The following is a 27,188-nucleotide window of genomic DNA, read 5'->3' on the forward strand; positions in this document are numbered from 1 at the left end:
TTCTTTAGTTCAAAAACCCCCACATAACTCCATCTATATCAAAGAAGCAGAAGAGCAAGCTCAACAGCAACTTTAATTTATGTGTGTGTGTGTGTGGGAAAAATAAAAAAAAGAAAATGTATCCATTTTAAATACTACCACCTTATGTATACCTGAAGAAAAATGACCACCAAGAACAGGTTCACTAAATTTATTTAAAAATCGTAAACTGTTTCTTACAAAAGAGCATTACATTCTGCTCACTGCTCTCAAAGGATGCCAGGGACATGTGGACTACCAGTATTCTCTCCCCTTTGAACAAACAAAAAAAATAATACAGTGTACATGAAAGCAGGGTGTTCACAACAATTACAGAAAAACATTACAATTTACCACCAACAATGAACAAAAATAGATTTCACTCTCTCTGCTGCTGCTTCAAAACCTCAATGTTAGTCTCGTGCGCCCTTTCCCTCCCCCCATGTATTTGTAAGGAACTAAAAACATTACATCTGGTGGACAGCAAAGATTCCACTACACCTCAAATGCAGAACACCTATGAAGCAGAGGAATGTTGGCTTTTTAAACAGAAGCAGATTAAAAAAAAAAAAAAAAAAAAAAGGGTGCAGGACTCCTTCAGTTCTTCACTAGTCTTAGAAAAACTTTCCAGAATACTGCTTCACACTATAAAAAAGAAAAAATAATCTTGCATTAGAATCCTTCAACATCTGCATACTGCTTCACACTATAAAAGAAAAAGAAAAAAGCATGTATTAGAATGATGGACCATACAACTTGCATCAACATTCACAATGACATTCTTAGAGCAGATTAAATTACAAATTCCTAATACATTTAAAGTAAATAATTTGAAAAGATTAATGGCTAATGACTATAGGTATATTAATATATTTTAGGCGTATTTTAATATTAGTAATCTGAAGCCAACCATTCAAGTTAAAGCATTAAAATCTGCTATGACAGCCAAGACATTAATAAAGCAAAACTAAGCAAATTAAATCTGAAGCTTTTAATATTTGGCAGAAAAGACAAAGTAGTGCTAGCAAGGTGTGAAATGCTGCATAATAGCACCAAATCGATTTCAACTTGTCCTGTAGAGGCATGGTCTGTGCCATATGGCAGACTGTGATTTGTTGTCAATTTAGTTATCTAAAAACAACAAAATCACTAGTCTTCCACACAGAACTAGACCAACATCCACTGAAATCTTCTATATTTTCTACAGGCTCTATGTAATTTATTACAAGTAGTTTTTTTGCAGCAGTCTTCAACAGAGAAATGAGAGGACTGCTTGGTTAAGGCGTCTTCCAGCAAGATTAGTTTTGAGGGTGTCTTCATTTTAATTAGAATAGAGAACAGAAGAGAATCAAGGCAGAACTACCACTGGAGAAGTTAGGTTCAAATAATTACTTAAAGCCTGCCTTCTAAAAACTGTATCACAGAGAAGAGCAGCTTTACAACATACATGTCAGTGGGTTTAAAACTGACAGTAAGGACAACATTAAACTTCAACTTGCCTGTTCTGCAGTAAATACTGTGCATTTTGTATCTGGTCCTGTGTTCCCGTAATAGTTATTATCCGATCTTCTGAGCCTTCTAATGGTTCATCAATTTTGATCGAAGCTCCTGACTCATGACGTATTTGTTTGATTCTCTGGCCTCCCTTTCCAATAATAGATCCTGCCAACTAGGGGAAAAAGCAAAGCATTTATTTCCTGATACAACTTTCCTTCTAAAAACAGTTATGAAAATCACAGCAGTGTTTGAGTAGCTTCTGTAAATTTAGTTTTAAGAGTTGCAATGGAAGCTTACTTTGCAGCGTCAAAACATTCCCTGCAATATTAATTGTATAAACACAGGTGGGATAAAACTAGGAGAACTAGTTGCTCATTTGCAAAAAACAAGTTAACAGACCATCTCTATTACTGAATATTAAAAATTAATAGAACTGTTTAGTGTGTCTCTACATTAAAGACACAAAATAAACACTCCAATAATAGACTTTTGGTGATTTAGAAACACTTGTTTTATATTAGAAGTACTTATCAAGCACCTTGAATACTTCTGATATATGGTCTGAGAAAAGGCTGTGACTTTATTTTTTATTAAGAGAAAACAAAAGTTGAAAGCAAGTCAACTTCACTTACATCTTTAGGAATCGTTACTTGCGTTGTGATGATGGGTCCACCAAGATCTCCGTATGAACCACGCCCCCCTGCGTAAGAATAGTCTGATTTAAACGTATGCATCAAGCCCTTTAATAAGTACATAATGAAGTATATGTAAAGATTCTACATAAACACTTACCATATCCAGAGCCACCCTCAAACTGTAAGAGAAAGAGAAAAACATCTTAAATAGTGAATAGTCATGCTTCATTAACACATCTTCTTCTTAAGTATCACACTGTTAACTTTCAGCCTATTTTATGCAAAAGTCTCAGCCCTCAACCTTACTATAAATACAAGTGTTTTGCCACCAAAGGCATACTGAGACAAAAAGGGCAGACCAGAAACAAAAGGGGTGGGTGGGGGAAATCTTACTAACCTCTTATCCTGCCCTGTCAAAACCTCTACGAGTAAGGTACAAAATGACATAAAGGATCCAGCGATACCAGTTCATCAATCAGTCTCACTAACTCAGCTGCTGGTAGACACCTCCTGATGATGACCTACTCCTGACCCTTGGACTAAACTAATATTCAAATACAAAGATCAGACAGAGTACTACCTTATTAATACTACCAATACAGCTTAGGAGAGACTCAAGTCTCCAGTTTTGGGACAAAAAGTTTATCCAGTGACTGTCAATCCTCCTACTTCATCTATGTCTTCAGGACGAAAAACAAAGCTCTTAAGAATAGCTCTATAACTTGTCTCTTGATTCAGACTATGTTTGTATCTTAGAATATATGATGATGACATGAGTTACTTCTATTTTGCTAAAACCACTATATACCAAATCCAAGTATCTCCAACGAACACTCCTGGCCTTTTTTTATTTTTACCATTTGTAGAGCAGTATTTGACATCAAATGCTTCACTTCATCTAATGCCTTCTAGGTGCACAAGACATGATTTTTATACTTTCCTACAGAAGCAGAAAATAAATACGTACAGTTCTCCAGAATTCAACTTCTGGGAGACTGCTGGGGTGGCCTCTGAGAAGAGGCCAGGGGCCACAAAATGGACCCACTGCTGCCTAAAGCTGAGGCCATTGGCAAAGCTGTTGGCACCTCTGTAATAACATTTAAGAAAAGGTTAAAAAACCCGAGTGTGCACCAGTTGTGAGAGACGAGCAAGGGGAAAAAAAAAAGTGAGAGAAATAACCCTGCAGATACCACAGTGAAGGAGGGGGAAGAGGTGCTCCAAGCACTGGAAGAGAGATTCTTCTGCAGCCCATGGAGAGAACCCACACTGGAGCAGACAACCACACTGCAGCCCATGGAGGATTCTAAGCTGAGAGCAGGTAGACATGCCCTGAGGGAAGCTGCAGCCTGTGGAGAGCCCATGCAGGTGCGCCTGGCAGGACCTGTGGCGGACCCACACTGGAGCACTTTGCTCCTGAAGGACTGCACCCCAGGAAGAGGACCCAGGCTGCAGGAGTTCTTGAAGAACTGCAGTCTATCGGGAACACCCAGTGAACGACTGTATCCCACAGGAGGGATCCCACACTGAAGCACAGGAACAGTGTGAGGAGGAAGGAACAGAGACACAAGTTCGATGAACTGACTGCAACCTGCCATTCCCCATCCACCCTGCACCACTCATGGCAGAGGACAGAGAAAAGGACAGCATGAAGGAGTGAAGTTGAGCCTGGGAAAAAGTGAAGGGGCAAGGAAAAGTGGTTTTAGTTTTCCTCTTTGTTTTTCACCATGCTACTCCATTTCTAGATGCCAATAAATTAATCTTCCCCGAGTCAACTCAGTTTTGTCCATGATGGTAATTATTAAGTGATCTCCCTCTCTTTATCTTGAGACATAAGTTTTTCCATCTTACTTTCTCCTCTCATCCTGCAGAGGAGGGGGAGTGAGAGACTGGCTGTGTGGGCACCTGACAGCCAGCAAAGTTCAACCAACCACAACTACTTGTTTGCAGAAGTTGTAATGCAACAGCTTTTCCCAAAATACTATTTACCTGCTACCTTTTTAGAAGATCAAAATGGAAGCCGCTCAGACAAGAGTTGAGCTTATCCTCTGTCTCTAAGCAACCTATGTGCAGTCGCATTACTCAGCAATACAGATTGTAACACAACTAACAGAGCTTATGGCAGAGTCCAAAATACAAAAGAATGAAGGACTCCGCCTAAGACTTAATTCAGAGGCTGATCAGAGCAGCACACTGCATACACACAGACATATTCTTGTTGGTATTTGCTACAGGATCCCTTTTTGGGCTAATGTTTTAAAGTACAAACAATTCTTTCCTTGACCATTTCTGCCTCCCAAGAGTACAGAACAGCAAATGAACTTGGCAGAAGATGAATTAAGCCATTACATTTGCTGTGTTTAGGTAAGCTAAGAACTGATGTTTAATATTTGGCAGCACTTTGCCATCTTCTAGAGAACGTGAACACCTGATGAACCCTGTAATTTCCCTTCACAAAACCTATCTGATCAAATGATATATTTTCAAATACACTGATAAGTAAAGCATAATAGTTTGTCCACAAATTTAAGAAGCTACTTTCAATATTTGCTGTTTGAAATATGAGAAAACACATCATTATGAAGTTAATACAGAATATATATCCTAAATGTATGCATATATATCCTCCATGTATGCATGGAGAAAGTTACTATTTATAGCATGAAAATGGGGTGTAAAAGAGCTCCTCTCTTTTGGGTGCACTGCTGCATACTTCCACATTTCTATTAACATTACCTGTCTGCACAGACACACTGTTAAGCTAAACTGCTAATAAATTCTGAGTCAGAAGGACAGATTTATGATTTTCAAGCAAGTGCAAGTTGACACTGACTGAACTGAAATCAAGATTCCCATTATTACTTAACCTGTTCAATAAAGCAGTTTTCAAAAGAAGGCTGAGCACACTCACCAGCTCTGGTGGCTGCATGTCATCACAGGCATCCACGTGGCACTGCATCATCTCCCACACATAACGTAATAGGAGGAAAAGAGGAGAAATTTAAATTAGGTCCATATCACGCAGACTTATAAGCAACTTGTCAAGCAAATACAACAGATACTAGTATAGAGAAACACTTACACTACAACAAACACTTAAAAATGTGGTTTAGACCACTTTCAGGACTCACTCCCTTTCAATTTCACTTTGAGGGAACTGTAAGTGCTCACACTCACTTTTTCCCGCCCTCTTTCTGCTGTATAAACAGATTTTTCCTCTAACAAAGGTTAGAGAACTAATAGTAGATCAAATCCTGAGCAAGCTTTTCTTTTTCTTCTATAACACCCTCCTCAAGTGCGTTTATATATCAAAATCTTTTATTTCTGCCATGCTTTAGAAAATGAAGATTCAGTAAGATTGAAACAACTAACTGGCAGTTATTATCTCTGCGCCAACAGTAGGTCAAGCAGGAAGGACACTGCTTCTCGTGTTCGTTCATTTCCATATACCTCATATAGTCAATAAGTAGACTAACAATCTACTGCTGCCCAATTTTAAGACAAATTTAATTATGTTTTAAGAATTTGATATATAGCATTTCTTTCTTTCAGAATTCTACAATTTCAGCAATTGATGTTCCCTTGTGTACTCTAAAACCAGCTTCTCAAACAGGGTATCTTAACATACGTAATAGAATTTTCTACTCTACAGACTAATTTGTGCCAGTGACCACTGGGGGTAGAACAGAAACCAAATGACACACTGGCTGGATAAGGCAAAGAGCTTAACTTTTAGATCTAATGAAAGAAAATGCATGCAGTCCTAACTGATGTCAAATTCTTTTTTTAACAGAGTTAAATTTTGTTACTTTCTTCCAGAATCTGCATGGATAAATATAAGAGCTGTCATACATTCTCCCTTTCCTGATTTTTTACATGCTTGTTAATGTCACATCTGTTAAACATGAGGAACATTTTGTATTTTTTTGAAGCGTATGTGCCTTTATTCAAGTGTTTATACATCAAGACAGTAAGTTAAAAAAGAGATCAAGAATTACAAAGCATCTGAAGGAGCTAAAGTACATTAAAGTCTGAAGACACAGAAATCTGTGGACACAGTCTGCTTAAAAGGAGACATTCTGATTTAAGTCTCTATTAACTCACATTTAAAAATTTTCCAGTACTTGGAAATTTTAGTATATGATCAGTTTATTAGAAGAGAGGTGAGGGCATAAAATTACTTTATATGCTTATCCACTTTATTTTCCTCCCCTCCCACTGGTATCTTTCCGCATTTATGCATCTGAAAGACCCCTGTGGGTGAAGGTGTTAAAAAAGAAATACTGGAGATATATTCAGGTTTTTTCAACTGCCAGAATAGCCCATACGGTCCACAGGCTTTTGATGTGGAGTAGTTACACACTAAAATATATAGCTCTGTTAACAGAATAGAAGTCAGTCCTTCAGCATAAAGCTTCAGAAAAGAGATTACAAACCAAATGAACTCTTTCAACAGCAGTGCATAATTAAACTACAACTATAAGCCAGGCTAACAGACAAGCATTTTCTTAAGCAGGTCACCCTGTGTGGGCAAAGGAAATTAACCTATCTTTTAAAATCAAAGCAGGTTTTTCTCATGTCAGCATTTACAAGGCTGTCAATACTGTCATGTCTCTGGAATTCTAGAAAATTCAGTTTTAAAGGTCTTGACCTACTCAGTCTTTCTGCCTTTAGTGGAAAAGAGAACTCAAAAAAAAAATTCCTGTACATTCAACATTTCCATGATTTTTGAGATATTCATCTGAGAAAAGCATCTGTTCTTGCCTTTTATTACACCTATGTAAAATAGAGTCTATGTGATACAGCACTTCTGCTTTTCCCATGCATTACTTAGTTAACAAACCACTCTAGTTTAAGTGCTTTGATAGAGAATGGTTTCTATATTAAACAAAGGGCAGCACAGGAAGACTTTACATTTCTGGCATGACATTTCTAGCTCCAGCCTCACAATCCACACGAAAACTTCCTATCCACTTATGCAATTTAAGACGCTAGGATCATGGTTAAACTAGAAATTAAGTACAGTCTTTGTTGGGAAGCAGTCCTCACTTTAAGCAGGCTATGATACTTGGTCATAAAGGAGCCAAAGTCATGAGCAGCTTCAGTGTGAAGACGAAATAAAATTGCTTTTTGTGGGGGGGAAAAAAAAAAAAAAAAAGAACAGTGATGACTTCACTTGTAGAAACTCATGTCAAGAAAGCAAAGGTCAACCTGAAAAAAGTCAGGCTAAACAGAAGTCAAAATGGATTTTCTATTCTTGCTGGAATGTAATAAAAATAGAACACACTACTGCCCAAGAGTCAAGCTAAGTAAGACTGTGCTCAACCAGATACCCAAAGAAGGGCAGGCTGCTCAGTTTATATGCTCTAGTGCTGGCTTTATTAGCTGCAAATTTAAGAACACAAAATCTGGGCTTTCAAAACATGTAAAGCTGTACAAAGGAGGTGTACTTCTCAATTCTTCTAGTTTCTTAACATGTAGAGTAACATGGGTAACAATTTTTTTTTTAACTGTGTGCAATTTTTTCCTTTTAATATTTCTAGTAAGCATGTATCATTCTTGCAATACGTACTTCCAGTAACTCTTACCCCCAAGAAGGAGGAAGTGTGTAAAACTCATTTAGGTAGACCATTTAATAGCTTTCCTCTACTCCTTTAATTCATTTAAAAGAAAAAAAAAATTCTTTAAAATGGCAGGTGAGACAGAAGATGCCAACCAAAGCCAGAGGAGAAAAGAAGATTGTTACTATAAAAATTTACCTCCTAGACATATATGATTTCTCCTCCCAGGAAAGAGGAATCTAATGCAACAGCAGATGACTGCTGGGAAGCTGCATTTCAGAATACAACATGGAAGACTATCTTTAAGCCTTTTTTTGAGTTTCCATATACAATGAGAGACTTTTTTCCTCAGCATTAGTATTAAGTATTAGCACTAATATGGTTGATTGTACCTAATTTATTTAGGATTCAACTTAGCAGTGGCTCTAGCTCCAGAACATCTGGAACTACAGTGGATTTTCTGCACACAGAGAAACTAGCAAATAGACAAGAATTTATTCAAAAGAGCAATCACTTTCCAGATCAACTAGAGCTCTTCATAGATACTATTCTATAATCTGTATTATTCTATCTATACTTTTGTTTTCCAAAATTAGTGTTAAGAATGCTTATACGGATCAAAGAATTTCAGACAATGTTGTTCTGATGTATCTTTGTCTCAAAAGCCTACCAATTCCTATTTCTGTCATCCTGATTTGAAAAAATCTAAAAGACAGTCAGGGCAAGAAAACCTGCAGGGTAGAGCACTGTCAAACTTTCTGTATCATTTTTGATGACACGGAAGAAAGAAAAAAAAAAAGAGATCATGTCTCAGACACCACTTACACCCCAAACATCCCTCCACCGGACGGACCGTTTGTATGGACAAAACATTTTGGTTGCATCATCAGAACCATGCATGTCCCAAACTTAATTGCATGTGTTCAGCAACAGTATCTTCAGACAGTCAGCATGTTAACTGTGCTTACGGAACAGAACAAGGCAAATTTTAAATTCATACCATGCCATCATAACGGTCTCCCGGTCTGCCCCTTCGGTCATAGGACATAAGATCTCTAAAATAAAAAAAAGCAGCAGCATGTGAATTGTGTTATAAACTTTGTACTATAAAATAGTTCATCCAGTCTAATTTAAATATTCACACTCATGGTTCACACACAACTTAATTCCAAACTACTCTAGCTAAGTACTGAATAACACAGAAGTTTCAAAACTACTGACTATAGTTCTGGTAGAGTAGTACAGTGCAGCAAATAATTAAATTCCAGTACTTTTCAAAATACTCTGGTCTAATACACACTCACTAATACACCACTACCAACATGGAAGTGTGGAAAAGACACCGAGAAAATGAACATGATTCACGAGAGTGTACACAACTTGAGTTTTGTAGAATGCATTTATGCCACAACTCACCCGCCACGAGGAGGTGGTGGAGGAGGAAGAGGAAGATTACGAGCTCTGCTGCCACCTCTACCACCACGACCTGGTGGAGGCGGTGGAGGTCCTCTGCGAGGACTCATATCATCATAATCTCTTCTTGACGGAGGCATAGGTCGTCCACCGCGACCAGGGGGCATTCGATCAAAACCTCCTCTTCCACGCATCGGAAAGCCTACCGGACGTCCCCTTCTATCATCAAACATCATTGTGAAGCCACCATAGTCATATGTTTCATCGTAGAAATTGGGATCATAAGGCTGGGCCCGTCCTTTAATTGGAGACTACAAGACACAAACAAAACAACAATCCCCCCAACCCAATTAGAACTATGACAATTTCATATTTAATTAAATTAATATACTAAATGTATAAATATGAATTTATGCATTTGGAATATGTTCTTGATTTCACAATGCTGGTAAGAAAAGAGGAGATGGTATGTGTTTCCTGTGACCTTAACTACGACAGAGAAACTGCTGTTATTTATCAGCAGCAAATAAATTTTGTCTCCCTTCCTCTTCAATTTTTGCATCTAGTGATATGCAAAGCATGAATAATGGCCCAGTAGTACCAAAAATTGCTTCCCTCCCCCATAATGTGCATCCCAATTCTAAAAAATGGAAACAGTTTCAAATGGTGGTAACAATCACTTTGGTACCGGGAAAGTAGGAGGTCCTGAATTCAGAACAGGAACTGAAAGAGATAATTTTTAAATGGTCCCTAACACTAATGAATGGCAATGAAGGAATAAAATAAATTTAATAAACGTTACCTCAGAGATAAGATCCAAGATAATCTTGATACATTCAACAACTCTATCAGGTTTTCCGCCAATAAGGACCACTCTGTCCGTAGAATGAGGACAACACTCTTGGAAGAGCTTAATGGTGGTCTGAGTGTTCTGTTTAAGAAAAAAAAAAAATCCAAGATTGTTTAATACAAGGATTGTGAACAACTTTATAAACCCATTAAAATGTTTTTGAAGAAACAATCCAAAAGACAATTAAATTCCCAGCCATTTTAAGTGCATGAGTGCTTCTGAGTTCTCACAACAAATTTAATTTTAGGGTTACTTCCACCCCCAACTCCTTTTTTAAAGACCTGTCCTGACATCGTTTTGTGTGAAGAGGAAAAAAAGTTCAATTTTCTCCACTTTCAATTATGGCCCACCTACACACCATCATTTAATTAAATAGTAGCAAAAGGACCACATATACACTGTGAACTTATAAGTTCTATTAACCTTCACATGTCAAGAAAACACGCTTTGGATGCAAGACAGCAATGTTGCTAGGATTATGTCTAGTTATCTTGACTTTCTCAATCCATGTGAACAGGTACTAGCTTATACCTGAACTGATCTGAAATTGCCTCTGACACGCCAAGAAAGGACAGAAAACAGAGGTGTTTTCAGTTCATAGAAACCATTAACTTTTTAAAATCTCATTCCTTCACTGAAAGAAAACAATGGTCTTCTAGGAGGTAAAACTAAAAAAATATATGTAAAGCCCCTTTACTGTGTAAGTCAGACATCTATTGAATTATCACCACAAGAATTTCTGAACATGCATTCACCCTTAACTATTTTGCATGTCCAGCCACATGAATAAATCTTGACTATGCAGCAGTTCATTCTCGAAGGAGTGAGGAATGCCAATTTAACAGAACAAAAAAAAAATTCCTTTCCTACTCTCCCATAAATATGCCTTAGAAGCTTGACAAGAAGCCCTAGGCTCTATCACCAGCAACTTTACTTCTGATGGCTTGCAAGGAAGTTGCAACTTGCAGATCTAACTCAGAACATCAAAATCATGTATGCAGTATGTTCTGGAGGAATTACTGCACAGAAGATACATTTGCCCCTTATGAACACAAAACACTTAAGTTCTTTATTAAACAGAAAACAAATCTCAGAAGAACAAGTACCTCTCTGAGTTCTTTAATTTTAGCACCCTTGACACCAATAATTCCTCCTGCCAAACTTTGGTGAATGAGAAGTCTTAATTCGCAGTCAAAGTCGCTGCCTTTGTAGTGTTGATACTGTAAGAAGGATGCGTACAAGGAAAAGAATAAATTATTAGTCACATAAAAATGTAAAAATATTTGTAGTTTTGTTAAGTTTTTTCTCCAAACACAATGGCATGACCTGATTCATTGCTGAATTGTAATCCTGTATTTCCTTTGATAGGATAAGAACTATTTAAGCACCTCACCCTCAACATAAACTGATACCACATCAGTATTCTTTATTTATTACATTACATTGCACAACTTTCTACAAAGATGTAAGAACATACCAAAGAATGCAATATTCTTACTGACAAAGCCAATACAGGATACAAGTTACAATGCAACTACTTAAAAACAACGATGGAACAAATCAGGAGGCAAGTATTTTGAAAGTGGGAAGGCTGTTTGAAAGGTTCATTTAATAAACTGTGACTGACTCTGTCCTCTACCAAAAAAAGGCAAACATGTAGTTTGACAGCCATAACCCTTCTTAAAAAGGTTTTTGGGTTTTTTTTTCTAATTTACTGTATTTAGAGAGCAGCAACTCATGTGGAATCATCTCGTTTCAAAAGTTAATCTTTTACCTCTGAAAAGAAACAAACATTAAGAAACATACCTCTTCTAAAGTAGGGATAATCTTCTTCAAGATTTCTCCAATTGTCTCTATATCTGCACTTATACTCAAGATGCTGTTGGAGGCCGTAATGCCAGACAATATGGAGAAGGTGGAAAAGAAGAAGTAAATTTTTTTCATCATCATACACTAAATTCCAGCAATATTTACTACACAGAAGAGCTTATAATTAATATTCCCCATTTAAAGTAAACCTGTTTGCTCAATTTACAACACATGCATCTTTGTTTATGCCCAATACATATGCATGATAAATTTAAGATTAGGTAGGTCTTGCAGAGAGAGAGAAAGAAAGACAGAATGGACTTTTGGAAGGGCTCAGATTAAGTGGGCAAGAAACTGACGCAGAACTGAAAGTAGAAGTGAAAATTCATGTTCCCCGCCACCACTAATTTAGGAAACCCTCGCTATTACATTGGTAAAACCGGCACACCTTCTCATAGAAAAATTGGGGATATGCAAGTGGTGAACATTGTATCTGGAGCAAGGTTATGAGACCAGTTAGAAATCAGATTACTAATGGGCTCTCCAAGAAAACAAATACAAATGCAAGACAAAAAAAAGACAAAACAAATGAGAAGTGAAGGAAAGTGAACCAGAGTTAGCATTTCATCAGAAATAATTATGAACAGGCAATGTTGAGGGGAGCAAGGTGGGCCACAAAGACAGAGCGAGAGACTATTTTGAAACAATTTGATTTACAATGCAGCAAATATGCAACACTTGAAGCTGTGCTCCTTCCATTGAAATAAAATTAGTGGATTGTTTGGGTGGGCAACTCACGTAAAAGTTCAGTGACAAAAAGACTTAATGGGGAAAATAAGACAGAAAACTTGAAAAAAAACAATACACCGTCTATAAGGGGATACTATTTAATCATATCAAAGGCAGGTAATAAAATACATTTCTCTCTTTCTAATCAGGCAGTGAGGCATAAACTGTTGGGACATACCGCTCGGGGCCACTGCTGTCTGGGACTGAAACACTGGCATTGTACTGCATTGGTCATTGGCGTTCGTGGATGTTGGCATTGGGCATGGGTATTCAATCGGAAGTTGTCAAGTATGGTACCCGTTTGGCAACGAGCACATTTTTGGGCATAGCCAACCAGGGTTTTCACATGGGCGTTCAGGGGCGGATGGGCCAACGTCATGGTGGGCAACGCAGGGGCAAGTCGATCCAGTACATGGGCAACGGAGATATATGGCCAAAAAAACAAGGAGAGGGAAAAGGGGGAAAAGCAATAAATTTTAATTTAATACAAACTATACTCATCACTCTCAATTAATGAAACAAGCTTAAGTTGTTCTGAAGACTAATACAATAACGGATTGCTACACCGACTGTGGCTTAACAGTATGGACCTTAAAAATGAGTCACTTGATCTGACTAAACTACTTTTTACTTTTGACATATGATGTTTCAGTAGCAGGCTGGCTCATGAGGGTAGACACAAAAACCTGTTGAGATTGGTATTGCTAGAACCTTGGGCAAATCGGGAAAGCTGGTTTTCCAGACCAATGTAAGTTATCTGGACTTAGGTGACGTATTGATTTACTTAAAAAAATAAAACAAAAAAAAAATCCACAAAAAAAAAACCTAAAAGAAAAAATACAACTAGCTGCCAAAGTTAGTGAGCATATGTATGATTCCTGACCATTTCAACTTAAACCTCAATTCTAGTTGCGGTAGTTTATGAACTTAGTTGGAACTGATTTGTAGTGATATATTGCCAAATCTTGTGTTGAACAGAGTCTCGATCGGAAAAAACTGCTGAAATCGTAGCTGATGTTAAGTACAGGAGTGTAAACAAATGGAATTTAAGAAGCGTTGCCAAGTTTTATAAATACACAACATTAACGCTGAGCATGTGTCTAATCACAAGAGTCAACCCACTGTAAAATGTGAATGCGTGAGTAAATCGTGACCATTTAAAAATGCTTCCAAGTAACAGAATAGAATGTTCCTTTACTGTTCTATACCTATATTTAAATCGAGCAATCTTAACATTAATGATTTCGTGCTCCATGTGCAAGCTGTTAAAGAACAGATGGACCATTTTGTTTGTTTGCTTTTTTAGAGGAAGTTGAAGAATTCCTCTATCACTGGGTTAAGCCAGCCACCTGCAATGGTTTCAGTACTACTATAATTGATTCACTTGTATGGGAAATGGTACAATTAAGGGTTTTAAGTTTTGTCAATATTTCTAATTAGGACGGTAACTCAATTGAAGTGTGTAATTTAGTGGAATCCTATTCAAAAGCGAAGAGATTTAATATAAACCTCTCCTCCTACGAGTTGAGCTGGGTTTTAATTACAAAAGAAATTGAAGGACTAAGTTATCTACTCCAACAATCACTACAAATGGCTTGTAACTAGACTATTGATGTCCAGAGTTGCTCCCATTTCTAGAAATGCAGGTAAACAAGCTTTTGAGGTAGTGCTCTGAAAGAATAGGTGTTAAATTAGTTCAAACTCATATATACTCACGTCTGTACGAAGTGCTTTAATATTTTTGCCACCTTTTCCAATCACTGCTCCAGCATTCTGGAAAATAGTTTTCAGAAGTTACGTTATGCCAACACAGCACAGACTATTTTTCTGAACTCAAGACTAAACCCAGTATATTTATTTTCGCATTACCCTGTTGGCCTGGGGGGTGGGGGCAGGCAGGTACTGTTTTTGAAAGGTTCCAGTCAAATTGAAACAAACTGAAATAGTTTGTCCATGGAAAAAATTACCAACAGCTCTTACCACTGAACTTAGGAAAGGGAAGGATATTCAATTTTACAGCTAATATTTCCATTCCAAATGGAAGTCTCAAGGCAATTCTGCCTGTGTTAAAGCAATCTCATGGACTATAGCACTCAAAAAAATATACTGCATGAATGTAATGTAGGTCAATGATTTCCCTAATTTATTTGATTCTTTTTTTGGGAAAAAAATTTTTTTTTAAGAGATTACGTTTGCAAATTCTACTTTTGCACACGCAACATTTCTTGGTAACTTCAAGTGCTAATTTTGGTTTATACCTCTGTAACTTAAGTGACTTCTGAGAGCAATATATTCTGAAAAAGGTTAAAGCCAAGCTTAACAGCCAGTAACTTCAAGTTTCTAACGTCAACTGGAATAAACTGGCAGATAGTCAAGAAGAGTAACTCTAGAATTGTATTTTTACCAGGTTATTTCAAGGATTACATGCGAAAGTATTGCTTTTGTTACACAGATCATACATTATGCTAACAGCACGCTACACATTTCATGGTAGGTACCCCATGTAACTTGACTGTTGGTCAGAAATGCCATGCAGAGTTAATGTAACATTCTCCCATACCACCACCAAAGACTAAGATACTTCAAAAAGTACAAACCACCTGTAACAACTGGAAACAACAGAGAAAGTTCATACATCACAACTTTACTGTAACTATTTACACTTTTTAACAAAACCACTGTCATCCCTGAAGCATTACTCCCACATTTCTTCCCGTTGTTATATTTGAACAAGTTTAGTAGATTTGTTTGGGAGAGTTACTAGAAGCCTAAGGAAGTTCTCATCTTACCTCTCACATTTAATTTACAATCACTAGCTGATCATTCTCTCAAGTGCTTCCTTTCCAAAGACTAATACACAGTCAATCCCCTCAAAATAACAACCTTCCACTCAAATATAAAAACACCCTATAATTCCTACTGCTCTATTTTTTCAGCAAGTGCATCTTTTAAAGGTAACTGAATTGATCCTTAGAGACTTACCCTTTAAAAGAATCACTGAAGATAATTCCATCGCAATACACTTCTACTACCATTCACACACACTTAAAATTATTCCTAATGAGTTATCTTGTATTTAAATAAAGTACATACTCTTTCTAAATGCATAGCCCAACATACACTTTGTCATCACTGCTTTGAGCAATGCTATAAACAAAACCAGTAGAAACGAAAAAGCATACTTTGCTCTGAAGCAGGATGCGCAATTCAACCATCTCATCAGTGTTCCGAGATCTTTTGAAGGCCTGCTCTTCCTCCATATCTTCTGCAGGACGTTTGCCTGTAGAAAGGTCCATAGGGGGGAAACACAAATATTTATTTAACTTTCTAAGTCATAGTGAAACAGAACACATGACAATTTATGCTCTGTATTATTAACACTTTGTTTCCTATTAGCCCGACACTAATTACTGATGCCTACTCTGAGCATCCATAGCTCAGAAATAGGTCTTTACTTCATCAGCTCACATATTGATTAACTACTGAAAATCCATTTAAAAATCTATGAACTATGATTTAAGTGAAAATGTTGCTCACAGTGAGAAATTCATGACACACTGTTTAAAGCAGTGCAGCATCACCAACTTTGTATTTATTTATAATTTACAATTGGGAAAAATCTTTCAGGCAAAAAGCTCAAATGTAGTTTGTCCAACACCAAAATACTAGTGGAATAATAGTAAAGTAGCACTTCAAATACCGTTTGCAAAAAAACTGGCATGAATCTAATGCCCTAACTTCCTCACCAATTATGCCAAAGAAGTTTTTAACGAAGCTCTTTAGAGATATTTCACATACTTCTACTCCTGCATGTAAGAACTGCAATAAACAAAACGCAATCAATGGATACGCCTGACAGTATTCTTACACATTCACACTCTCCACACAAACACCGAATATTTAACTATGACATATTTTCAAATCCTTAGTCATAACTTTCAGCTACTTATCCCACGTCTAAAACCTGTCAACAGAAAGATTATACATTTATGTTTCAAAAGCATAATACGGTCTAATTAAAAATGAAAAGATTTAATGCAGAATGCAAAATGACTGCTGACACGAACACCTGATACAGTTAAAGCACTTCAAAATACTTAAAAACATTGAAATTTCAAGAGGTTCTTTATAAAAAGAAATAGTCCTTTAAAAAATTTACCATTTGTCTCTGTGTTGGTAAAGGTCTCTTCCTGTTGTTCAGTCTCCATTGCCTTTGTTTCTCAGGTGGGCAGGAAAAACCTGTTGAAGAATAAAAAAGCTGGTACATATTTTGCGAAAAGGCAAACTGTACATCATGCTAAAGGGAAAAAGCAAAAAGAAATGCCTGCTTCTAGAACTTACCGCTATTATATATCCTTGCAGAGAAAAACTCAAGTATTCTGGGCGGGATCAAAATCCAACAGCCTATTGCTTCAAGAGCCTATGAAAACAGCATATATCAGTTGCGACTCTGCTCACTTACAACTCAGATTCTCACTAGAGACAAAAACCAGAGGTTTGACGTGAGTTTTGCTGCCAAGTTTTTCTTTATAAAAGAAAGCATACCCAGGCCAAACACACCGCTAAGACGAGATAACAGACAAGTCTGTAAACTTATGGATAAACAATTATTGTCTGCATTTAGTTTTGGGGCACATATTAATTTTTAAGTAACCACATTTACTAAAAATTATTTGCAGATATTTCAAGAGAACATGCACCCAGTTCCAATTTTCAACATGTTATATGATACATGCCTTCGATTTACTTTTTAAAGGACGCTACATAACAATATGCTCCAGATTAGTTATAAACAATTAAAACTAAAAAAAGTCCCGTTATTGTAATTGTCAGAACTAGTTTTATGAATTCTCTACCAACATACTAATTAACAGGCATTTTAGGATGCCTTCCGCTCAAGTATAACAGATGAACAAAAAACAAATTACAACTTCTAGCCACACGAGCAAAAAATACCTTTTAAAAATACCACCCTCTGTAGTCATATATAATCCTACACACACACAAAACCAAGAACCTCAAGAGCAGCCAAACTTCACCATGATTTTATAAAATAGGTATCTTATTTATGACCTGCTTTTGTTAAGTTGATCTTGGAATACTAGCAAGTATTCACATTAGACAGAATTCTAGACAAAAGAAATAATTTTGCAACTTTTTCTCTTAAAAAATGTGTTTCTACAGGTAACAGCCAAACAACCATATATTCCCTCTTGCATTTGATTGACTTTTCACTGCCTCAACAAATGGTAGCCACTCATTCTGGTATCCACAGAGGAAAACAAAAAAAAAAAAAGGTGCATCTAACTTTTTAAACATACTTTCAGCCAGCTGTTAATTTGTAATTGTTGCCCTGCATGTACAGGCTAACAACACAGACTGCCTTTCCAGCACACGCTGGTCTTTCCAGGCACTTGAAAGTGAGCTAACAGACACACACAGATTTAGTGTCAGCGAAATCTCAGCCAGACGTTGCCAAAATACTGTTATGCGGGGCAGAGTAGGGAGGGGCCGGGCAGATTTTTTCACAGGTTAAATAGACCTTTCGGACCCCGGTTATTCTATTCCCAATCACCCCAAGAATTTTAGGGGTGCGGGGAGCGAACTGTAACATACTGTTCAGGGCTTGGTCTCCCCTAGTCCCTCCCCTACCCGCCTGCACGTAAGGCGCTCTTAGTTACCGTGCTCTTCTGCGTAAACCGAATTCGCGGGATTAAATCCACTAATGCCGTGTTTTCATAAAGACCGACAGGATAAAGCGGCCACGAAAGCCGGGAGGCGGCACCAGCTACCACAGACTTACGAGCCGGCGAATACCGGCGCGCCTCAGCCCCGCTCCCCCCGGGGCGCAGCGGCTCTTCCCGCCCATCTCTCTCCCTCTTTCCCCCCCGCTCCCTGCCTCGCCTCCGGCACGGCCTTCACCCGCTGCCCGGCTGGCTCCGCGAGGGAAAAGCGGCGGCGCCGCATAAGCCCCGCCGCCCCAGCCTCACCTCCCCGGCGGCGGAGGGGACCAGCAGAAATGGCGGCCGCTGTAATGGCGCCTGCCCGCTGCTAGGCGGAGCCGGGAGCGGAAAAGCCGCCACCACCACGCGGTCGCTGGGAGATTTAACCCCCTCTGCCCGGGGAAGACACAAAGGAAGACCCCGGCGGCCCGAGACCCGGCGGAGCGGGACAGCCTCGCCACCAAGGGGGCTCCGCCGCCGCGACCGCCCCCGAAATCGGCGAGTGGCAACACAGGGCACTCCCCCCAGTTGGGCCTCCCGCGGGCGCCTCCGCACAGGCCGCGGCCGAGAGCGCCCTCCCCTCCGCCCGCCATAATTCCGGACAACTCGCCCCGGGCACAGAGTTACCAAGGGCGGGCGCAGGAAGGCGGCGGCGGACGCTCCCCCGCCCTTAGAAAGCACCCGCTAGCGCTGCCGGCCTCCACCGGCAGCCAAGCTGACTCGGCCACAGGGCCCAGGGCCGCCCGTAACGGCAGCAGCCACCCTTCTCGCCTTCCCCTCGGGCCGGGCCGGGCCGCTGGGGCCCGCGGACTGCCCCCCGCTGCCTGAAGGGCTACCCCCGGTATCAGCCGGAGGGGCTACACCCCGCTCTCCTCCTCACCCCATCCCACCGCCGTCCCTGCGGAATCCCACGGGGGTCCCGGAGCGCGACGGCGGCGGCTCCCGGTAGTTGAGGCCCGGCGGGAGGGTAAACGCGGGCCTCCCCCATGGCTGTGTCACGCAACGGCGCCGAGAGGGGCGCGACGGCAGCTCCGCCGGCCCCAAGAAGGCCCAGCCCGGCCTGTGTTGTCGTGTCCCCCCTCTAAGGCGCGGGCAGCGCCCCCTCCTCGCCGACCCCGGCTACACCCCGCCGCAGGCTGCGCGTACCTGCGCCGGCCGCCGGCCCCGCCGCGTACGGGAAAGAAAGGGGAGCAGCCCCCACCGCCAACGCGCACAGCCACCAGCGCCACACGCCGATTGGCCCCGCCGCCTCCCCCCGCCACGGGCCTACCGCCGCCCTATTGGGTAAGGCCGCTGCCCGTCAGGGCGGCAGGATGGCACGGACGCCTTCCCCCTTCCCCGCTCCGCCCCGCCCTCCGTGAGGGCCAGGGCCATACGGGCCCGGCCGCCGGGAGGAGGGCAGCGCCGCCCGCTCCGCGCTGCCGCCGTTTGGTGTGTTTACCTGCCCTGCGGGAGCCGCGGTAGGAGCGGCGCAGGCAGCGCGGGGCGGGGGTGGGGGGTCGGCAAAGGAGAGCGGGAGCGACCTCGGTCGTGAGACGAGAAAATGGCGTCGGCCAAAACCCCGCCTTATGCGCGCTGCCCGGGGGCGAGGGGGGTGGGGGGGCGGGGCTCTCGCGATGCCTAAACGCGCGCGCGACGCGCACCGCCTATTGGCTGCTGGGGCGCGCGGGGTTTTTGGGCGGCTGCGCCCCGAGAGCGGCCGCGCCCTTCCTCCCCGCCCGTCCCCCCATCCCTGCCACCTCCCCGGCAGCCGTGGGAGCCGGGGCCGCCCCGCCGGTACAGCCCTCTCGTCCCGGTAAGTGCGGGTGTCTCGGGGCGGGGGAAGGGGCTCGGCCACCGAGGGGCCGCGGCGTGCGATAACCACCCCACCTCAGCCCCGTCGCCTCCTCCCTCAGGGCCTCGGCCCGCCGAGGCAGCGCCGCTCGTGTCAGGCGGGCGCTGTACTGCCGAAGCACCTGCACGGTGCCTTCCGAGTGGTGGAGCTTTCGGTAGAGCTTGGAGGCAGGGTGGTTTTTCTTCGCTGCAGGTTGTAGCAGGGAAAAAAAAAAACAAAAATAAAAGCCAACAACCCAAGCTGGGGCTCCTTAACTATTCTTATGGTAATTTTTGTTTTCTTTTCCCTCTGTAGGGAGGTTTAGCACCTTGGTCATCCTTTCTAAGGGGTTAAACACGATCCAGACAGTTAGGCAGCCTAATATCTCTTCAATATTTGTGTCAATGATCTGGATGCAGGAGTTGAATGCACCATTAACAAGTTTGCTGATGATAGCAAACTGGGAGGTGCTGCTCACTCTTTTGAGGGACAAGAGGCCTTGCAGAGGGATCTAGGTAGATTGGAGCATTGGAGAAACAGCAATAGCATGATGTCTAACCAGTCCAATTGCCGGATTCTGCACTGAGGATGGAGTAATGCAACGTGCGAGTACAAAATGGAAGACAAATGGCTGGAGAGCAGCCCTGCAGAAAGGGATCTGGGGCTGCTGGTGGACATCAGGCTCAATGTGAGTCAGCAGGGTGCCCTGGCAGCCAAGAGGGGCAACCGCATCCTGGGGAGCATCAAACACAGTATAACCAGCCGGTCAAATGAGGTGATTATCCTGCTGTATTTAGCCTTGGTGTGGCCTCACCTTGAATACTGTGGGCAGCTCTGAGTCCTATAATTTAAGGATGTTAAGGTACAGGAATGCGTCCAGCAAAACTGGTGAAAGGTCTGGAAGGCATGTCCTATGAGGAACGGCTAAGGACTTCGGGCTTAGAGAAGCTTCCTGAGGAGGGGAGGTGGAGGTGCTGGTCTCTTCTCCCTGGAATCCAGTGATAGGACACAAGGGAATGGTTCACAGCTGTGCCAGGGGAGGTTTAGACTGGAATAATTTCTTTATCTAGAGGGTGGTCAAACACTGGAACAGGCTCCTTAGAGAGGTGGTCGATGCACCAAGCCTGTCAGTGTTTAAGAGGCATTTGGACAATGGCCTTAATAACATGCTTTATCTTGGTCAGCCTGAATTGGTCAGGCAGTTGGACTAGATAATCATTGTAGGTCACTTCCAACTGAAATATTCTATTCTATTCCTATTCTTTTCTTATTCTATTCCTATTGGATAGCTACTTCCTAAACTAACAAGAAGCTAGAGCTTATCAGCCACTGGTGTTCCTGAGGTGATATCTGCGAAGAGTTGGTGCTATTGCCCCCAAACCCTGGACTGGGTCTCTAGATAACAATGATGTTTCAGACTAGCTTTCTGTTGTCGGGTACAAAGCTTTCATCCAGTTACAGTGTAAAAGTCATCCTTGCGATACAATTGCTGACAGATCCCAGCTTGGTTCTGTTGTAGATTGGGTCTCTTACTTCTGTTTCATAACAGTGCTGATGAAATGGGAGAATAACTTCTCGGGCCAATTTCTAAAGTAAACTGGGTGTTAACAGCAGTACCCACAGAAATAAAATCAAAAAAAGAGAAGGCATATATATAAGAACCTACTTCTGAGGGTTTTTTTGTCCATTTGCTTTCCATCCATAACAAAAGGATTTCAGTTATATGTTTCTAATTAAATCAACAGAAAAGGAGAAGTCACCAAGAACGTTGCTTGTATAAGTCTCCATACTTTCCTGATACTCCATGACGCATAAACTGCACACACTTTTTATGCTGATTGAAACTTCAAATATTGGAAGTGCATGCTTATTTTTGGTATCTGTACAGGTGTTTTTCATTTAAACTGACTCTATGTTGTCACACTTAGAATAGCAGAACTTTGAAGTGAGAGGAAATTTCTATATAATATGAGTGAGAGATTTGTTGTAACTTTAGCTGTTGTCAGAAGAGTAAATATGTCTTTTTGGGTTTTGTTCTAGGGAGTTCACTCTCTTAACTTAAAAAAAAAATGTCTACATCTAATGTTGCAGCAAGAGTGGAAACTTGGCTTTCATCGACATGGCATGTTAAAGTTCCTTTGACATGGCTGGAAGCATGTCTTAGTTGGATCCAGGAAGAAAATGGTGGTAATAACTTAAGTCAAGCTCAGATTAACAGACAGGTATTTGAGCAATGGCTTCTTACTGATCTAAGAGATTTGGAATATCCCATTTTGCCTGACTGCATCTTAGATGCTCCCAAAGGAGAGTTATCAGGCTTCTACTCTATACAGATTGATTCACTGCTTGATGTTAGCCAGCCAGCATATTCCCAGTTGCAGAAGCTAAGAGGGAAAAATACTGTAAATGAAGAAGTAACAGCCAGCACACAGGCTTTCCCGAAGCCCTGGGAAGCAAAGCCTACTCGAATGCTGATGCTGCAACTAACTGATGGGATACACCAAATTCAGGGCATGGAGTATCAACCAGTGCCTGTCCTTCGCAGTAATCTTCCTCCTGGAACAAAAATCACTGTACAGGGTAATATTGCATATCGTCTTGGAGTCCTTCTGCTTAAACCAGAAAATGTGAAACTGTTGGGGGGTGAAGTGGATACTCTTCTGGAGGAGTATTCTCAGGAAAGAGTCCTTGCTAGATTAATTGGAGAAACTGAAAACCCTAGTTCTGTTGGACAAGCTGGTCACAACCAAACTGTTTCAAGGCCTGTGGATGAATTAGAACAAACTCCAGGCCCTTCGGATGAAGAGCTTTTAGCCAGTCTTGATGAAAATAATGAATTTAGTTTAAACAACGGAACATCTTTAGAAAGTGGATACTGCAGTAGAAGCAACAATTTTAGTACAGCCTCAGGTTCACTAACCGCGCACAATGGAAATGTTTTGCTATGGGAGTCTGGAGGTCCTTTGCCTCATTCAGATGAACGAGTTTCACCTCCCATAGAATATGTCGATGGCTTTTTAAATGACTTTCCTTTAGAAGATGACTTTCTTTTGGAAGAAGAGATGCAAAGAGAGCTGGAGGAAGTGCCACCAGTAGTCATGAACAGAAACATAGGTTTAATTACTGAGAGAATTCCACACACATCTAGGAGCTCCTGCAATTCATCTTTAAATGGCATTTGTGAAAAAGGCGATATGAATGAAAGAGACAAGCCTGTAGAAGCTACCAGCAAGCAAAAGACTTTTGGAAGTACAGTATCTGATGGAGATGGAAATAGTATGAGTAACTTTTCACGGCACAAGAGTGTACATCAGACCTGCAGTTCTGCAGATTTTTCTTTGGAAAATCCTCTTGAAGAAAGGCAGAATGACACAGACCTAGAGGACAGCAGATATAAATCCCAGCACACTTCTGACAGCAGGCTGTTAAATGATGATCCTGTATTTTTTTCAAAAACAGATCCAGAAGCAGATCAGCAGAAGCATGATTCACTGACCTTTCCTTGCAGATCAGTAGAGGCACATCTAGATTTAGATTCTCCACCTTTCACATATATTTCCCTTCTCCTTGCAAAAAAACCAAAAACTGTTACAATTCTGAAAGTTAAATGTTTTATTGTTACTCTCACTGGAAACCTCACAAGCAGCAATGGGTCCTGGGGTATAAAGGCAAAAATTTCTGATGGTTCAGCCTATCTTGAAGTAGATTTTGCTGATGAAATTCTAACAAGTTTGATTGGCTTTTCAGTGCCTGAAATGAATAGGCTGAAAAAGGATCCAGCTTTACATCTGAAGCTTAAGGGTGGTTTAGAGAAATGTCAAAAACAACTGATAGATCTCTGTTGTTTGATGACTGTAGAGTTTAATCCACTTCAGTCAAAAGCCACTGTGTTACTTCTCCAGGATGCTGATGCAAGGCATCTAGAACAATTGAAGAAACGTTTGAATAAATAAGGTGTGCAAACTTGCAGACTGTATATTGGGGAGCATTTAAGTCAGATTTCCCCTGAAGGACTGTTGAAAGTTAAATTTGAAAGTTAAATGGTATGTCTTTTATCAGAAAAAATAATGGAAAAATGAGATGAGGAGATGACTTGTTGTAGCAAAACTTAGCAGTTTGGTTTTTATGGTGATAGTATTGAAATAAGCTTTCAAATATTTCTGTTTTGATTTAAAATACTCTTGTATTGTTTTCATTCTGCAAAATCCTCAGTGTCCTCAACTGGTGATCTGGAGTAGCAGAATTTGTCAGGAAATGAGTAACAACAAAAAATTATCTTGTTATTATACTTTTTCAAGGATGATTACTTATCTGATTTTTAAAAGGTAGCTACAGGAGACTGTTAGTCTTTTCTTGGAGGAAAGCAGTTGAATACATTTAAATAAAAAATTATTGTTTAAATGCAGTCATTTCTGACTATTCCAACCTGAAAATTCGAATACATATTCAGTGTGCAAGAACCTGAAGTGTAGAGAAATGAAAGATTTTCTTCTAAATGTTCAAGGGGAGGGGGGAATACCACCCTATACATAAATGAGATTAAAAGCTGAATACATTTAAACAAAAAATTATTGTTTAAATGCAGTCATTTCTGACTATTCCAACCTGAAAATTCGAATACATATTCAGTGTGCAAGAACCTGAAGTGTAGAGAAATGAAAGATTTTCTTCTAAATGTTCAAGGGGAGGGGGGAATACCACCCTATACATAAATGAGATTAAAAGCTGAATACATTTAAACAAAAAATTATTGTTTAAATGCAGTCATTTCTGACTATTCCAACCTGAAAATTCGAATACATATTCAGTGTGCAAGAACCTGAAGTGTAGAGAAATGAAAGATTTTCTTCTAAATGTTCAAGGGGAGGGGGGAATACCACCCTATACATAAATGAGATTAAAAGCTGAATACATTTAAACAAAAAATTATTGTTTAAATGCAGTCATTTCTGACTATTCCAACCTGAAAATTCGAATACATATTCAGTGTGCAAGAACCTGAAGTGTAGAGAAATGAAAGATTTTCTTCTAAATGTTCAAGGGGAGGGGGGAATACCACCCTATACATAAATGAGATTAAAAGCTGAATACATTTAAACAAAAAATTATTGTTTAAATGCAGTCATTTCTGACTATTCCAACCTGAAAATTCGAATACATATTCAGTGTGCAAGAACCTGAAGTGTAGAGAAATGAAAGATTTTCTTCTAAATGTTCAAGGGGAGGGGGGAATACCACCCTATACATAAATGAGATTAAAAGCTGTATATTTTTTTAAACAATTTTTTAAAGTGCCAAATATTTTTAAATCTTTTATTAACAGAATAGAATGATTGTAACATGGGGAATCTATTTTTTGTCATGTTAATGTTAATCATTACTAATAGTTTTGAACCCACAGGCAAGGCCACCTTGTTTATTCTTATGATTACTTGTCTAACCTTTTCATAGCGTAGTCAAAACTTTTGCTACAAACCTGTTGTATATGTATATTTAATGTTGGTCTTAATTTTGATTGATTTTTTTTAATTTCTGCTTTTAGAACGTATAAAAATAAATGTATTAAAACTTTAATTTAAACTTTGGTGGAAACTGTTTAGTCACTTTAAAAGAAAAATATACACCTTGTTGAGTGTATAGAGTATCAGAATTGGATTAATTGGGTTTTTGTTCTTCCTTTTCCTTCTTCCCATCTTTTTCCCTTCTCTTGTGTTGTTTTTTTTTTTCTTTGAAATTAGAAGAATTAAAATTCTAGTAGGAGTAGAGGATGAATGACAGGAGATGTCTGCACAGTGTTGATAGTGTTTCCAAAGAATGTAAAATTCATAGAATCATAGGATTGTTGAGGTTGGAAGGGACCTTTAAGATCATCGAGTCCAACCTTTAGCCTACCCTGACAAGAGCCACTTCTAAACCATGTCCCTAAGTGCCCCATCTACCCTTTTTTTAAACACCTCCAGGGATAGTGAATCCACCACCTCCCTGGGCAGCCTATTCCAATGTTTAATAACCCTTTCAGTGAAAAAATGTCTCCTAATATCTAATCTAAACCTCCCTTGACGTAACTTGAACCCGTTTCCCCTTGTCCTATCACTTGTCACCAGGGAGAAGAGGTCAGCTCCCATCTCTCTACAACCTCCTTTCAGGTAGTTGTAGAGGGTGATAAGGTCTCCCCTCAGCCTCCTCTTCTCCAGGCTAAACAACCCCAGCTCCCTCAGTCGTTCTTCATAAGGTTTGTCCTCCAGGCCCCTCACCAGCTTTGTAGCCCTTCTCTGGACACGCTCCAACACCTCAATGTCCCTCTTGTAGCGAGGGGCCCAAAACTGAACGCAGTACTCGAGGTGGGGCCTCACCAGTGCCGAGTACAGGGGGATGATCACTTCCCTAGTCCGGCTCACCACACTATTCCTGATACAGGCTAGGATGCTGTTGGCCTTCTTGGCCACCTGGGCACACTGCTGGCTCATATTCAGCCGGCTGTCAACCAACACTCCCAAGTCCTTTTCTGTCGAGCTGCTTTCAAGCCACTCTGCCCCAATCCTGTAGCGCTGCATGGGGTTGTTGTGTCCCAAGTGCAGGACCCGGCACTTGGCCTTGTTGAACCTCATACCATTGGTCTCAGCCCATCGGTCCAGCCTGTCCAGATCCCTCTGCAGAGCCAACCTACCCTCAAGCAGATCAACACGCCCGCCCAGTTTAGTGTCATCTGCGAACTTACTGAGGGTGCATTCGATCCCTTCATCCAGATCATTGATAAAGATATTAAAGAGAACCGGCCCCAGCACCGAACCCTGGGGGACACCACTTGTGACTGGACACCAACTGGATTTAACTCCATTTACCACCACTCTCTGGGCACGGCCATCCAGCCAGTTTTTTACCCAGCAAAGAGTACACCTGTCCAGGCCATGGGCAGCCAGTTTCTCCAGGAGAATGCTGTGGGAAACAGTGTCAAAAGCTTTGCAAAAATCCAAGTAGATAACATCCACAGCTTTTCCCTCATCCACTAAGTGGGTCACCTTATCACAGAAGGATATTAGGTTTGATAGGCATGACCTGCCCTTCACAAACCCATGCTGACTG

At 40.7% G+C, this 27,188-nt stretch overlaps 2 protein-coding genes across 22 annotated transcripts; one reads left to right on the top strand and one right to left on the bottom strand.

The window, feature by feature from the left end:
• Positions 1 to 175: 175 nt before the first annotated feature.
• Positions 176 to 19,868, bottom strand: HNRNPK (heterogeneous nuclear ribonucleoprotein K). 20 transcript variants are annotated; one of them, XM_074569225.1, is made up of 16 exons: positions 19,734 to 19,868; positions 16,911 to 16,989; positions 16,729 to 16,808; positions 15,752 to 15,849; positions 14,286 to 14,342; positions 12,748 to 12,791; positions 11,778 to 11,850; positions 11,078 to 11,191; positions 9,924 to 10,052; positions 9,125 to 9,432; positions 8,709 to 8,763; positions 5,059 to 5,109; positions 2,308 to 2,329; positions 2,148 to 2,230; positions 1,518 to 1,687; positions 176 to 663 (listed from the first exon to the last, which is right to left on the bottom strand). In XM_074569225.1, the coding sequence occupies exons 3-16, from the start codon at positions 16,775 to 16,777 to the stop codon at positions 633 to 635; spliced, it is 1,284 nt and encodes a 427-aa protein (XP_074425326.1). In that variant the 5' UTR covers positions 16,778 to 16,808; positions 16,911 to 16,989; positions 19,734 to 19,868; the 3' UTR covers positions 176 to 632. The 20 variants fall into 20 exon arrangements, with proteins under 20 accessions (XP_074425326.1, XP_074425320.1, XP_074425316.1 ...); XM_074569219.1 differs by having other exon boundaries at positions 176 to 724; XM_074569215.1 differs by having other exon boundaries at positions 176 to 724; positions 5,059 to 5,116; positions 8,707 to 8,763.
• RMI1 (RecQ mediated genome instability 1) lies at positions 19,690 to 26,145 on the top strand. 2 transcript variants are annotated; one of them, XM_074569206.1, is made up of 3 exons: positions 19,690 to 20,087; positions 20,421 to 20,880; positions 22,146 to 26,145. In XM_074569206.1, the coding sequence occupies exon 3, from the start codon at positions 22,175 to 22,177 to the stop codon at positions 24,056 to 24,058; it is 1,884 nt and encodes a 627-aa protein (XP_074425307.1). In that variant the 5' UTR covers positions 19,690 to 20,087; positions 20,421 to 20,880; positions 22,146 to 22,174; the 3' UTR covers positions 24,059 to 26,145. The 2 variants fall into 2 exon arrangements, with proteins under 2 accessions (XP_074425307.1, XP_074425306.1); XM_074569205.1 differs by lacking the exon at positions 20,421 to 20,880.
• Positions 26,146 to 27,188: the final 1,043 nt, after the last annotated feature.

Source organism: Larus michahellis, chromosome Z (genome assembly GCF_964199755.1).
Source record: "Larus michahellis chromosome Z, bLarMic1.1, whole genome shotgun sequence".
NCBI classification, from domain to species: Eukaryota; Metazoa; Chordata; class Aves; order Charadriiformes; family Laridae; genus Larus; species Larus michahellis.